Raw genomic sequence first — 15,720 nt, 5'->3', positions numbered from 1 at the left:
ATACAAATGGCACTAGACATTTATGTATTATTATTTTATTTTTGATTATTCTTAATTGAAAAATGAAAATAAGCTCTGTGCTCCACCGAGATGAATGATATTCTTCTAGTTTATTGTGATCTCGCGATGAAAAGTAAATAAAATCTCGCGGTTTCTGGATTAATTATGACTCAGTCAAGTTAGCAAGTGTTACCCAATATCTGACCGGAAGTCCAGGGATTGGGTTCCTTTTTTAACGTCTATATACAATGTATAATATGTTTATAGCGTATAGTCAATGTTAAATGTTCAAAATGTTTTTTATGGATAGGCTATAGTGTTTATTAAATGCATTTATAGCAAAGGGTTACTTTCCTTTATGCTTATTGGGGAAATCTTTTTTGTCTTAACCGGAAGTACTTATATATTTTAGTGGGTTTGACTTGACTGGTACCTGAAGAGCAAACCGATAACAGCTGAGTTTGCACGAAGTGCCATCCTTGCAGCTAAAATTGAGGAATTTATCACGACGTTCAATTCAACAATAGCAGTTTCTAAAGTTATATGTAACCGTCGTAAACCAATGCAATAGTTGTCATCTGCTGTTACGGCCGACAAAACAAAGGCAGGGGACAAATATTACATTACATCAAACCCGGCAAACAAAGAGGTCCTTTTTCAACGACAACATTTTTCCTCCGTATTCTATAGTTATGAGTCATGTGGCCGTCGAAAATGCCCACGGTCTAGAGCAGCAGGTAAGCCGCGTCGGTTTAATATGTTTAGCATCTTCAGTTGACAAAATGTGTTATAACGGGCTGGATTAATGTTAGCTTGCCGGCTAGCTTAAAGATGGTGCTAACGAGATGCTATCGTGCTAGCTGGTGTCGGGTGCAGTTGAATTCTACACCCACAGACATCAAGGTGGCTGCGGGGCGGGGGTAATAAAATAAGATGAGGAAGATGTATTGGTTTACTTATTAGTGTACTAGTAGTTTATGAGGACGGCAAGGGCTGTTATAATCGAATTGGCCACGTGTAATTACAAGCATGCAATGTTACTTATATTAGTGATAGCAAGCTGTTTCTGTAGTAAAATGACAAAACGACACTTCTTGGTTCTGTCGGCGCAGCCGTGTGAACATATGAAACGCACTATCAACTTAACTTCTGCGTTTGTCGTGCAGCTTGACACAATAATAAAATGGAGGTATGCGGGGATGGAGCTAGCGGGTCTTGACACACAAACAATGCGGCGTTTGGTACATGAGCCCTGCGGCTCTTTATTAAAATGGAGCGCTACACTGTTTAAATGTTTGTTTTGACTGCGTCTCGTTAAAAAAATATTTAACTGCGTCACCAGCAACATAGTGCATGTGTGTCTGACTTGTCACACAGTTGTATAGCAGCTAAAAAGTACAAGATGTCTACGGGGGAGTTAGGTGTACAGTTAGACGAACATTCCCTGTCTTAGTTAAATAATGCAAATTAAGCAGGCTAAATAAATCAAAATATAATAAAGCACATTGTATTTCCTCACTTCATTTAGACACATCGGATTTTTAGCTGATCATTTTTGCTCTCTTTGGTCAAGTTTTCTATTAATAATTCTTCTTTAATAAATGTAATTCTATTTTTAATTGTGAGTTTAGTTCAATCATGTCTGATATTCAAATGAATAAAGCACGAAATATTCCAGTGTTACTTCTGAGTAAGATTTGATTACTATTTAGTGTATGTTAACTCCTAATGGCTAACACTCATAAACATATTTTGCTGAAGCCTCTAACATGGAAAACTGGCATGACCTTAAGCAAAGACAATGGTTGATTATATGCCATCTTCGACACCCATCCATCCATTCATTTTCTAACGCTATTTTTGGATTCCTGGTTCATGACTCAGTGATGATGATGAATTCATATTAGGTGTATTTTCACCTATTTACAATGTCTCCTGGTAGCTTAATGTGTATGATGTACGTTCTATTTTAACTTTTTATAGTCTTAATGTTTGTCTATTGTACTTTAAAATGCATGTCTATTATTTATTATCTTTGTCACAGCAGTAGACAGTAAAGATAATGTAAATTTCCCCACTGTGGGATTTATAAAGGACTATGTCATCTGTTGTTATGTGCCTTTAAAAAGCTATACAGAATTGGAAAAAATAAAAGGAACCCTAAAACATTGATGGAAAAAACTGCTTTCTTGAAAGTTATGCATAAGAATGGCTATGTGGTTTGTTCTGGTAGAAAAATGTAACTTTGCAATTTTCAGACAGTTTTTGTCATTTGAGTTAACGTGATGAACAGCAGTGGGGCATATTGTTGGATACATGGGCATTCAATGGTGTTTATTCCATGGAGCTAGCAGGAGAATTCCCTATGTGGAAGATGGACATTCACGAATACAGCCTCTCTCAGTTCATTGCATGTCTGAAAACCACTTTTTATGTCTCTCTTTCTTCAGCTTGCTGTCCTAGACTTGAGTGCAGCAGACGGACAAGGTGGAGGCCATAACAGTAAGAAGCTGAAATGTTTTGTTCTGTTGCATCTTGCACACCTGACCAGTGCAAATTCAATGAAAATGTATCCCAAATTACATTTTTGCTCAAAACCATTTAAATTAGGGCTGGGTGATGGGCAAAAATATATACCTTTTTAAGATATACTTTTTTGCATCATTTGATATTAATAAATCACATTTGATATATCACAATATTAATCAAATCAAGCTGATATACACGATAAATCGGTATAGTTGAAACCAGAAGTTTACATACACTATATAAAAAGACACGTATGCTTTTTTTTTTTCTCACTGTCTGACATGAAATCAGACAGTCACTTTTCCTGCTTTAGGTCCGTTAGGATTACCAAAATTATTTCTATCTGCTAAATGCCAGAACAATGAGAGAAGGATTTTTTTAGACACACAAATTATTTCTCTAGGCTCATGAAGATTTTTCTTTTAAAATTTTTGCACATCTCAAAGAAGAGTGACAATACACCACTGTATATACTCTCTAAAATACAATATCTACTTTTTAGGATCTGTATTTAAAATACAATTATTACCTTTCATTTCATATAATACCTGGTTTATTTCTTTGGCTTTTTAATGTTAAATGATTGATATTAAAGCATTAACAATACAGATCTATTCCATGTATTTTTTAGTCTCTCTATATATATGTATGTATATATGTGTGTGTGTATATATATATATATATATATATATATATATATATATATATATATATATATATATATATATATTAGGGATGTAACGATTACCGGTATTATGATAAACCGCGGTAAAATTCCCAACGGTTAGTACTACCGTTTCAAATTTTAATTATCGTTAAAACCGTGAATGATTACCGCAACTGATTACCCAAAAACCCAGTGATACTGCTCATTTCCTGGAGAAGCAGCAGCACCTGAACGGCACTCGCTCAGAAGCACTGTCTGTCCAGCGACAACACGGCTGAAGCCACCTGCGCTCCAGAGATTACCCCCCCGTAAGATCAGAAGTCTGGGCATATTTTGTATTTTTAAACGATGTTGAGGGTAAAATAATTGAAGACAATCAATCCTTGTGCAGAAAATGCAAAAAAAAAATCTCCGCGAAGCCACTTCCAATTTGATGAGCCATCTCCGTGACCACAACACAACTTTTCAGCGAGTAAGTCAACGAAAACGGGATTTCGGAATAGTGGGAAAGGTCATGGTTTTTCGCGACGTTTGACGCGAGAATAACGTCATGGTTTGTCTCGCGAAAGCGAGTAGTGTGCAGACGACACATACCGTAGCAGACCAAAATATGTTTGTTTCTGTGTTTTTTTATTTTATTTTTATGCTGTGTACGACCACTGCAACTTAATTATTATCCGACACAGAGTGAGGACCTGTGTGTGTGTGTGTGTGTGTCAGTCAGTCAGATGATAATTATTAATAATATGATGATGATAATAATAATAATAATCATATAATATAAAATATCTTTTTTTAAATAAAACTTGGTTAAAAGATTTCAGTGTGTGTTCAGTACTTTTGAACACTAACAATACCGTGATAATATTGATAACCGTGATAATTTTGGTCACAGTAACCGTGATATGAAATTTTCATATCGTTACATATATATATATATATATATATATATGATATTTACTCTATATGATATTTACTCTATTTCACACATTTATGTGAAGCAATAAATGTGATGATTATAAATGCAACTGCTTTTAAAACCAGGGAAAGCCATCACAGGCCTCTAATGACGATATCTAAACTCCAAGACCATATTATGTCATGTTAAGATGAGATAAAATGTTGATATATTGCCCACCCCTGATCTTTGAAATGCAACTACAATAACTTTGAGACTTTCCACTGTACTTGGGTTACTTAAAATCACATTTCCAACTGTAAAATGTGATTTACAAAAGGAGAACTTGTATTTACAGTCAAGGCTGTAAATGTATAGGTTCCAAAGTAAATGGCTCTTGAGCTGTTGTGTTATTACAGTGTTGGTCGATGCGGCTCAGCTTTCTGGGGGATTGAGAGCTGCCATTTAGAGATGGAATTGTCTGTTATTGTGGGGAGTAAAGAGGACTCTGAAGTGTCCTGAGTACATGATGACAATGGGGCTCAAAAATCAATAGATTAATTGTTTGGTCCCTAAATTGTTGAAAAATATTTATTTGTGCTCAATTTATGAAATAAGGACATTCTCAAATGTCTTTTGTCTACAAATTAAAATTAAACTAAAATGATTTCTCTGTTGTAAGAAGTAAAAACACACAAAATATTCACATTTAAGAAGCAGAAAATAATAGATTTTCAAAATAGTTGATCAAAATAGCAATCGATTTAATAATCGATTTTAAGGCGGAGTATCTGAGGATATAAGACTGAGTCTTAAAGATTAGCATAGTAGTGTCTTAAGTTTTGTTTTGTCAAAGTACAGAACAAGGCTGTATGGCCAATCTAAAAATTAATGCTCAAAGTGCATCTCATCGTTTTTTTTATTGTATGCTTTAGGAACCACTGATCCCCTATTGTATACTTTTATTTTGTAGTTTCACAAGCTGCACTTATCACAGTGGGGATTAGTGTTTTTTTTGGACATGATAATGCACATCTAGATTCTGAGACCTCCATGGAAGGAAACTCAGTTACTGGTGTTGTCTCTGTCTACAGGGCGATACATTCCTCCACATTTACGGAACAACGATGCTTCCAAAAATGGTGAGTGGGGTCCAGTTAAAGGGATAGTTCAGGTTTTTTTGAGTGTGAGTTTCATGAGGCATCGATTGCCAACACCGACCTAGCCAAGTATGGAGGATGAAACATTACACACACACACACATGTATGTATGTGTGTATATATATATATATATATATATATATATATAAAGAAAAAGAAATATTTCTTTTTGTTACTTATTTATTCATAGATATGTCATGTTTTGCCCTCCATAGCGAAGAGTGCAGCCTGGGATCCAGTGAACCGCACTGTTGATAATGTGTCAATACCTCATACAACCTACACATCAAAAAACCTGAACTATCCCTTTAAAGCTGTCCTGTGGAGTTTTAAAGAAATGTTCGATTTTAGTTTTATTCACCAAATTGCATTGTGTGAATCCTGATTTTTTTTATTTCCTCGACAAAACAACACGACCACAGGAGGCTCTTGGACATTTAAAATTGTACACTGTTCTATCCCAGTTTTCTTCTCCTGTGTTTTAATTGTTCATCGATTGCTCTTTTCTTTCGACATTATTGCCACTGCACTGTGAAACCGTGGCAAGATGAGAGCAATGACTTGGCCTTTACATTGTTTAACTATTGCAGTGGAATGTAAGCAGTGGTCAAAAACTCCATAAGGCACCTTTATTAACTGTATCTGTGACTGATAAAAAGTCAAAACTGAAGCACTTTCTTACCATCCAGCAGGAAATGCCTTTGCTGCTGGTCGACAAGGTGTCTTCACCATGGCGCCTCCAGCCAACTGTAAGTTTCCTCTCTCAACTTCTACTGACTTTTCATCTTCACAATTACACTTTTGCATCCGTGTTGATTATTAATACCATTCTGACACTGGGGTAATTTATTGTCATTTCTCCCTCTGCAGATGGTTGGGATGGAGCACGCAACAACTTTGTCAACGGCTACCATGACAACCGGATGACCGCTAACACGTTCACTCGGGGCCCGCCTCGCTTGGAGCGAGGCCGAGGTGGAGCTGGGGGAGGTGGTTACCGTGGTAACCGGGGAGGAGCTTTCAACCCAATCAACCCAACACAACCATTGGGATTTGGTGGCTATGAAAATAAAGGTGGGGCTTTGCGCACAGCATCACATCCAACCAATGTTTTTCTGTCCTAAAAGAAAATACTTATATATTTATATATATTTAGTACATTTAAATCATGTTATATTGTAAATGATTGCAGTTAAAGTAAAAAAAAAAAAAAAAAGACATGTAGGAATACCTGCCTCGTTTAGTGCAGTTAAATCAAACCCCCTTAGTATGGTTCGTTTAGGTCGGTTTGAATCAGTGTTGTTTTTGGCAGCCATTCGAGATTTAGTCTTAGATTTAGTCATTTTGGACTAAAATGCTTCTTAGTTTTAGTCACATTTTAGTCATTTCTATATGGGATAGTTTTAAAAAAAAAAAAGGGTTTACTCAGTTTTAGTTTAAAAACAAAAAAAGAAAGTACAGTCTTTTAACAAATTCATTTAGGTCAATAAGTATTGGAGATTGCTGTTGGGCAGAAACCTTTAATGTCCATATTTCAACTTTTCATGAATTGATGCCTACTTGGGGCAAAGGTGGTTTACAAAGCATAGTGTTTCATCTCTGTAAGAAGAAGAGTTGGAGCCTCACAGACCTGGGGGATGGACACTGTTCTCCTGGTTTTCTCAGTGTCTCACTGGGAAATATGTATGAAAACACCAAAGCTATTGCCGTTCCTTCACACCTGCCTACCGACCACCTGCCAGCCATTCAGTAGGTGTCGCTTATCACGAGTGCAGCAAGGCAGATGAACATGAGCCAGCTGATGCTCCATGATGTAGACATTCCAACGAATGTGACCTTTCACTAACTTACAAATAATTGAGTGGTATTTCAGATCACATGACTTTGTTTACAACTTATAGGGCATTTGAGATTTGCCTTTGTGAACGTGAACTAACCAGCTGATAGTGTACATTTTTCATCAAGTGTGGACCAACGTAGCAGACTACTAGACTACTAGGGATGCAACAATATTCGATATTGTACCCAACCGTTCGATACGCCCTGTTCGGTTCAATACACAACAGCAAAAAGGCCAGTCGCAAAACTTATCAAAAGTTTGTACAGCCACGTATGCTGTGCTATTAGATCCACTCAGGAGCAGAGACATGACAGCAGCACTGCTCAGTGACATGCTCTGCTCATGCCGCCTTCAGAGCCAATCCGAACGTTGCATTTCCCCAGAGCCGTCTTCATTTAAGTCCGCTGTGTGGGATCATTTTGGATTCAGTGTCGACCACGATCAGAAATGGATGGACCGCATACGGGGGACTCAAACACACGGATTACCCGCTGGCACCTGTCCATGCAGCCGTACTTTACCGCTTTACCATCAGCCTTATCCCTGGGCGGAGCAATGCCACTGACAGTCACCGAGCGACCGCACAGAGAAGCCCTCCGTGCTGATTGTTACACACAGACGCTCCAACACACATGTTGGATGTTGACAGCCTTGTTGTGTTCCCATTTGATTGTATTTGTAGTTGTAGTGTTAAGTAGTTTCTGTGAGTGGGTTAAAATTGTGTTTATTTTTATTGGATAGTACCAAACTTTATATTTAATTTGTGTGGTTATAAGTTTGCTGTTAATTTGATCTGATAGTGCACTATTGTTTAAATAAAGTTTTGGGTTTGATTATATCTGTGCTTTTAATTATTTTTACAATGCAATATTGTCTTTGCTAGTCTGAGTAGTTTTTATATTAAGATATCAAAACCGTACTGTTACCGTGGACCACTTCCTGAATGAGTAAAATCTGTGTCCTTACACTTAAGTTTTCTTTGTCTTCTTAGATGCAGGTGGTTGGAACACAGCTAAGGATGCCTATAACAGCTTTGGCAACAACCGAGGGAAATCGGCATTCTTCAATGACAGAGGCAACACTAACAGAGGGAGGTAAGGACTCAAGACGAAGGACTTTATCTGTTCTTCATTTTTATTATTTGTGCTAAAATAACTTGAAAATACCTTTTTCAGAATTCTGGAAAAGCAGCACCATTACATCTGCATTTGTATCACACTCAGGTTCGATCATGGTGGATTTGGCGGCGGTGGTGGAGGAGGAGGTGGAAACAGCCGCTGGGTGGAGGAGTCCAGAGACGAGGGAGACTGGTCCAAACCAACACCACGGAACGAGCGCACGGAACAGTGAGTCGGGGGTTTATACGGTCATGACAGGCATAGTCCACACAGGGAAAGTTGGATCATTGAATTAATATCATGATGGGATTAGGGTTTTCTGGTAAGGAATAACATTAAATGACCAAAGATGAGTTGAGTTTACTGCTTTTTAGTAGCTAGCTTGATGATGATACCAAGAACAAGCATTGTATTTTTGGATGCACAATATTATTGGCTGTAAAATGTATTATCGGATATTGGCAAACACTAACTTATGACTTAAACAGTATTATTTTTGTTTTGTTTATTTTGTACAATGTATCTGCTGCAACATGAGTATGAAATAACATGTGAATTTCACTGCAGAGGAGACTAAATGTTGCCTGCAGTTTCATAAGAGAAAAAATTTGAGATGTCAAAAATCGATTAATGTTGAAATCATGACTCTTACCCTCAAAGATTCAAAATTTGTTCAAAACGTCAAAAACTATTTTTTTTTTTTTTTTAAATAACATTGCTTCAGTTTTGGTTGGCATCGCTTGTTTCATGTTTCAAAAGACCTGCACCATTACAGCATAGTGGAAAACAATGGCTTAAGGTTTATGATTACAAGTGAGCCAAGGTATGTCATACCCCCACATAACTCTTTCAGTTTATATCCAGGATACTTGTGCAAGCTTGGCTTCAATAAATGCACCTGCTCTGTTTCTGTTTCTCCTTTGCTCCTCCGCAGTGAGCTGTTCTCTGGCAGTAACACGGGCATTAACTTTGAGAAATATGACGACATTCCTGTTGAAGCCACAGGGCAGAACTGCCCTCACCACATTGAGAGTGTAAGCTACTCTTGTTTATTAGAACAGTGTTTCCCAACTTGTCACAATTTTTACACGTTTATGACTAATTTACAGCTGTATCTGACACCTAATATTTTGAATTGATAAACCAATCATGTCCAAGAGATGTCAATGATAAACTATATTTTATGCATGTTATGGAAAATATATACACATACATATGAACTAAAATGTTGGGTAATTTCCACAAATTCGGGGACCCAAAATAAATCTCCCATGATCCATCTGAGGATCCTGACCCAGTGTTTGGGAACCACTGAACGAGTACTCGTAAGAATCTTATTATACACTGATACTTCACATTTGTGTGTTTATTGCTGTGTAGTTTCAAGATGTGGACATGGGTGAGATTATCATGGGAAACATCGCTCTGAGTCGCTATACCAGACCCACCCCTGTCCAGAAACATGCCATTCCTATTATCAAGTCAAAGAGAGACCTTATGGCCTGCGCACAGACAGGTTAGAATGCACATAAACGTGCAGTGCAAAACAGTGTATCACATTTTTAAGGTGATGACATTTAAAAAAATAAATGAATACGGATGTAAGAGATTGGTTGTATGCCTGTAGGCTCTGGGAAGACTGCAGCGTTCCTGCTGCCAATTCTGAGCCAGATCTACACTGATGGACCAGGAGAAGCTCTTAATGCAGCTAAAGCCTCTGGACAGGTGAGTAAAGCCACTTCAGGTCCTCTCCTACATGGACAAAAGCATTTTTATTCAGCTGTAATTCATCATGAAAAATAAATTATATAAAATTGTGATTGTGTTGGCGCTTTATCAGCATGTTTTTTGTTGATCTACTCTGTATCACTTGAAACTGTATTTGTATATTCCCAAATCACAATATGCATTATGTTTACACAGTAAGGCAGAAAACTTTACAATATTAGACACACAATGAACAAGCACTTGGTATCTGTGCTAGTGCTTAGGGCTGCAGCTAACAATTATTTTCATAGTAGATTATTTAACGTAATTAATAAATTAGTTATCTGCTCAACACAATGTCAAAACAGTGCTTTTTTTTTATATGTAGTGTATTTCACAAATTGATTTAATATAATAAATAAGATGGCTTCAATGCAACAGCCTTGAAATTAAGTCATCACAGATTCCGCATCACAATATGATGATCTATCCAAGTCTCATGTGATGATAATGTGATGATGTACAGTAAATACAATATCCATATTGCCCAGCCCTAATTCTAGGACCTGGTGGTTTATAATGATGTTATTTAAGAAGTTTTTCTTTCACTTTAAAATGTTAACAAAGAATATACATATACCAAATTTCTTTTGCTGAGGTCACTAATGATTTTTTTTTTTAAATTAGTAGGGTGTTCACATTTTTTCAAAGCATACAGATACAGACGAATGAGGGCTACAACTAACAAGTTTCATAATTGATTGATGTGTCAATTATTTTCCCAATTAATGGATTGTGCAGTCCATAAAATTTCAAAAAATACTGAAAAATGTTAATCCGTGTTTCCCAAATGTCTTCTTCTGTCCACAAAGCAAAAATTATTCAGCTTTAATGATTTAATGATCCTTTGTTAAATAAACACACTAAAATATTCACATTGAAGAATCAGAAAAATCTGAGAACTTGTCAAACCAAGTAATTGATTATCAAAATAGTTGCCGAATAATTAATTAGTTGCTGCAGAATAAAACTACAGTAAAATAACCTAATAGTGACATCTTCTTCTCCTTTGTCGTGTTGTCTTTGTTTTACAGGAGATTGGGAAGTATGGGCGACGTAAACAGTACCCAATCTCTCTGGTACTGGCTCCAACCAGAGAGCTGGCATTACAAATATATGATGAAGCCAGGAAGGTGAGACTTGACATTTATAAATTTAAAAAAACAAACAAACATATGTTTATATTTGCTAGTGCATTTCCTAATTTTTCCTGTTCTGTTTATAGTTTTCCTACCGGTCCAGAGTGCGTCCCTGTGTTGTGTATGGAGGAGCAGATATTGGCCAGCAGATCAGAGAACTTGAGAGAGGCTGCCACCTGCTGGTGGCTACACCAGGAAGACTGGTGGACATGATGGAGAGAGGCAAGATTGGACTGGACTACTGCAAGTAAGACATGGACAGAGTGATGGATCTTTTTTTGTGATAATATATATTTTATGTAAAAAGATGAATGTTTTGTCTTGATTTTAATTCTCTTTTTGCCCTGTTTATTTCAGCTACCTGGTCCTGGATGAGGCAGATCGTATGTTGGACATGGGGTTTGAGCCGCAAATAAGACGCATCGTGGAACAAGACACTATGCCACATAAAGGCATTCGACAAACCATGATGTTCAGTGCTACCTTTCCTAAGGAGATCCAGGTTTGTTTGCAACTCCTTTGGTTCCATCTTCTTTTTCTTTCAGCTTCTTCCTTTAGGAGTCACCACAGTGGATCATCTTCCTCCAATTTGCCCTATCCCCTGTGTCCTCTTCTTTTACACTAACTGTCCTCATGTCCTCCTTCACAGGGTCCATGCACCTTCTTTGTGGTCTTTCTCTTTTTCTCCCCTCTTTGTCCCTCCTCTGCACAAGACCAAACTGTCTCAACCTTGCCTCTCTTACTTAATTTCCAAACTGTTCAGCCTGAGATTTTGGTTAAAGTGGACATATTATACCCTATTTCCCCCATTAAAATAGTTCCCTGGTGTCCTAATGAACATGTCAGTGACATGCCTTGGTCAAAATACCATAAGGATGAAGCACCATAGCAGTTCAATAACCCTGCTAAACCCGCCCCTTTCAGAACGCTCGGTTTTCGTGCATGGTCCCTTTATATGCAAATGAGACACAGGCAAACACACACCCAATTCTTCCAGGGGGTTTCTGATTTGTCCTCGTTACAGCGCTTTACAGCTCTATTAGTCTCCCCCTCCCTCCACTAGTTCTCTGACAATATCAACATGGCAGCGTGCGCAGAAAAAAGCGAGAGTGCCGTCACAGGAAGAGACGTCCTACATAAGGATCGAGCCGAACTGTAAATCAGTTAAATACACTTAGGAACAGCACCGCTGATCGCCAGTGGCGCGCGGCGAGCTGAATAAACTGCCGTGTATGCGACTGTATCAGACCGGTGACTGTGCTCCGTAGACCTCGCCACCGCTGATCGCCACCGCTGATCGCCACATACAGCGGCAGTTTAGGCAGATCGCCACTCGCCGCTGGCGATCAGCGGTGGCGAGGTCTCCGGAGCTCAGTCAGTTCTGTCCCTATGTCTTTTTAACGGATTTTCACAGAGAGTGCAGCACCGATGCACAGAGAGTGCAGCACCGCTGATCACCAGCTGCTGTATGTGACTGTATCAGACTGAGTCTGTGCTCCAGTCATGGAGGACGTACTGAACACATATTTTTAATTAGGACGTGTCAGAATGGTTAGTTATGAGCTCTATTTGACCTTTTCTTAAAAATGTGTGTGTTTGTACGTCGGTGAAATACGGTCACTAACTAAATACAGCATCCGCTGGCCGCAGTCTGATGCGAAGTGGTGCGAACACACGTTTGCTGACTTTATCCGGCACATTAGCTTCATATATAAAATCCTCTGAGGCTGGAAGTTTGTGTAAAACACTGTGCTCCACTGTGCAGCCACCAACAGCACACTTGTCCCTCTGCGTTGACATAATACCGCTCTTCCTCCCTCGCCTGCACTCTCGCAGGGACAAGGTGGAGCTAAGGTGGAGCTCTCGAGGTAAACTTACTGGTGGGCTGTAACATTCGCGGAGAAATGTGCATGCTGCCGCCATAAGCGCAGGGAATTCAACATCGAGTGTTTTATCGCGTATACTTACACTAAGGGGGACCACGAAAAAAGGACTAAGTATTCTTTTTCCACACTTTGGCGACTGCTAGGGCCTCCAGAGTCCCAAATATAAGTATTGAAATGGTTAAAAAGTTGATTTTGCATAATATGTCCCCTTTAAAAAGTACAGTCAGTAAAAGGAACAGTTCTCTGTAAAACAACACAGGATCAATAAAAAGTAAATTGAAAATGGTAAACTTGCTGCACTGCTAAAAATCAATTTTTCCTCCTGCAGATACTGGCCAGGGATTTCCTGGAGGAGTACATCTTCCTGGCTGTAGGCAGAGTAGGTTCCACCTCAGAGAACATCACTCAGAAAGTGGTGTGGGTGGAAGAGAGTGACAAGAGGTCTTTCCTCCTGGACCTGCTCAGTGCTACAGGTGAGACAAACTCGCAGTAATAACCCTGTAAAAGCCTGTATGCTGAAAACACACATATACATACACAGTGCAGTTTTTATTTTCACTTTCTGTTTACCATTAACATTCTGTTGTCCTCGCATCTCAGCTAGCACATTACTGTCTCATGTTTAGCTCAGCGTAATGTCCATCACCAAACCTTGTCTGTCAGCCATTTTGAAGGAGCTCAGAATATTGGGTATAGCGCTCCCTTAGCTGAAGTCATGCAACCAAGAGCAGGTCCTCTGGCAGGAAACAACCCTGTTTAACTGTATAGACGTATATACTAGACCCATGGTTCTCAAACTGTGGAATGTGAGCTTCCTCTGGTGGTACTTTGAGGAAAATCAGAGGTACTGTTTTACTGTATATTCCAGTAGGCTTGGTGATATCTAAAATTCAGGACTGATAAGATATTTTGTTCCTTTCTTTATCTGTATACACTTGTAAAAATAGTATAAGAACAGGACCTATTCAATTGAACTAATTACCTGACATTTTACATTTAAGTAGAACATTTTAAATTTGTTTGCATTCTTGGCCAGAAAGGTTAGTCACCTGGTGCACAGGTAGGCAGCACCTGTCCCACACAACAGTTATATCCATAGCAATTATATACAAAATCAACTTGATTAAGATCTCAAAATACACAACATAATTATAATAAATTAATTTTATAAAATTATTAATTTACTAATTTAACTAAATACATGGATTTTCCCCATTGGACTAAATACAGCTTGCACACAAATGCGTTCAGTTTTATTAGGATGTAACAACGGCATCAACTGACATAAGACAAATTAATTTAAAAGCAACATAGACGGAAAATATTTTGCGCTATAAGCTTAATGTGCATCCTTCTCAGTGCTCAGTAGTTTGCGTCCTGCACTACAGAGGTAAAAGGTTCAAAGGTCAAAGTGTATTGATAATAGTATAGTATAATTATTGTCAAAATTCCCAACATGATGCATCTAATAAAATCTTAAACTTCAATACATAACCATTTGCTTTCATATTCATATAACACATCTAATTTTTGAATACTGTGAGGAAGTTGAAGTCATGGGCATGTAAAAAAAAAAAGTAACAGTGGTTTATTGCTGTGTATTAGGATACTACTGTAAGAAATGTCAACGCTAGACCATAAATCTGGTGCGAGTAAGACGATCTCTGCTGTCCTCTCTTTATTGAACATGTTGGGGTTGGCCGTCTTGGTGAAATGTTTTCTGCTGGGCACTTCATATTGGCGAGCCAGCATTTCAATCATGTCCTTGAATTAAGTTTTTTTCCATTATGTGAAATAGCATCGTAACTTTGACAAGGTAGTGGATCAGTGGGGGACACCTTGTGCTGTTGGGTTTATATTTAACGCATGTCGCGGAAAAAATGACATACAGTTTAAGTACTACGGCTCTCCAGTTTTTTTCATATTTAAAACCACAATACTGATCCTTCTCACAAACCAGGCCCGTCATGTCTCTGCGTGATGCATGAAGCACTCCAGTTCCACATGGATTTTCTTTCAAAATAAAAATCTGAGAATGTATAGCAGCTTGTCGATATACTATATTGTAAAAAATCTATTGTGATATACACAAATATCGCAATACACGATAAAGTTTGAGAACCACTAGGCAACACACAAATCGGGCAATATGTCAGACAACTTGTCTCTTCTCCAGCTGTTTTCATGATAGACGTGAAGTTGGTTGTTGTGCCAAAACAGACAGAGACAAGTTAACGAGAGAACATTTTACCGGATCTACACAGATCCAGAGAGATGATGGGGGTGAATCGTTGTTATGAAACATGCTCACAGCAAGCAGAGGAAGACAGAGCGATGGGGATTCACAAGCAATGGATTTTGTGGTTAGCTCTTGGTAAATCATGGAATCAGACTAGATTTACCAAGTGCTATTCTGCACAGCAACGTTAAATCAGCATTGTCTGTTGCTAATACTAACACAACCCCTTACAACAATGCTGTCTTTAGCCGGTAGACTGCAGAGTTTGTCACAAAGCCAGATTGTGGCCATTTGTTTCCCTCCAGGCTTTTGTAAACTTGCAGTGACTCTCTGGTGTAAGATGAAGGGAAGTTGAACATGTCAGGATACTGAAGGTCTGGAATAATGTCCTCTCCGGCTGTTTCCAACCACGTCGGGGCATTATGATGTTCAGATATATTCAGTTGGTCAAGTTTTGTGATGTATTGGTCGATCTC

At 38.3% G+C, this 15,720-nt stretch overlaps 1 protein-coding gene across 6 annotated transcripts in view; it reads left to right on the top strand.

Annotated features, from left to right (window-relative positions):
* The first annotated feature begins 427 nt into the window (after nt 1-427).
* The window catches only part of LOC131455544 (ATP-dependent RNA helicase DDX3X-like), a 30,637-nt gene continuing 15,344 nt past the window's right edge, over nt 428-15,720 (top strand). For 3 of the 6 annotated variants that reach the window (XM_058623242.1, XM_058623244.1, XM_058623239.1), the window contains exons 1-14: nt 428-737; nt 2,451-2,502; nt 5,189-5,236; nt 5,945-6,004; nt 6,126-6,329; nt 8,087-8,189; nt 8,319-8,441; nt 9,148-9,247; nt 9,594-9,729; nt 9,841-9,938; nt 11,015-11,113; nt 11,206-11,366; nt 11,477-11,621; nt 13,334-13,478. In XM_058623242.1, coding sequence (XP_058479225.1) covers nt 693-737; nt 2,451-2,502; nt 5,189-5,236; nt 5,945-6,004; nt 6,126-6,329; nt 8,087-8,189; nt 8,319-8,441; nt 9,148-9,247; nt 9,594-9,729; nt 9,841-9,938; nt 11,015-11,113; nt 11,206-11,366; nt 11,477-11,621; nt 13,334-13,478 — 1,519 coding nt within the window. In that variant the 5' untranslated portion in view covers nt 428-692. The remainder of the gene's footprint in view (nt 738-2,450; nt 2,503-5,188; nt 5,237-5,944; nt 6,005-6,125; nt 6,330-8,086; nt 8,190-8,318; nt 8,442-9,147; nt 9,248-9,593; nt 9,730-9,840; nt 9,939-11,014; nt 11,114-11,205; nt 11,367-11,476; nt 11,622-13,333; nt 13,479-15,720) is intronic. The other 3 variants (XM_058623240.1, XM_058623243.1, XM_058623241.1) reach the window with 3 other exon arrangements.

The sequence above is a fragment of the Solea solea genome, chromosome 2 (assembly GCF_958295425.1).
Source record: "Solea solea chromosome 2, fSolSol10.1, whole genome shotgun sequence".
Classification (NCBI taxonomy): domain Eukaryota; kingdom Metazoa; phylum Chordata; class Actinopteri; order Pleuronectiformes; family Soleidae; genus Solea; species Solea solea.
Note: the sequence above shows the minus strand (reverse complement) of the source record. Positions and strands in the feature narration are given on the sequence as shown.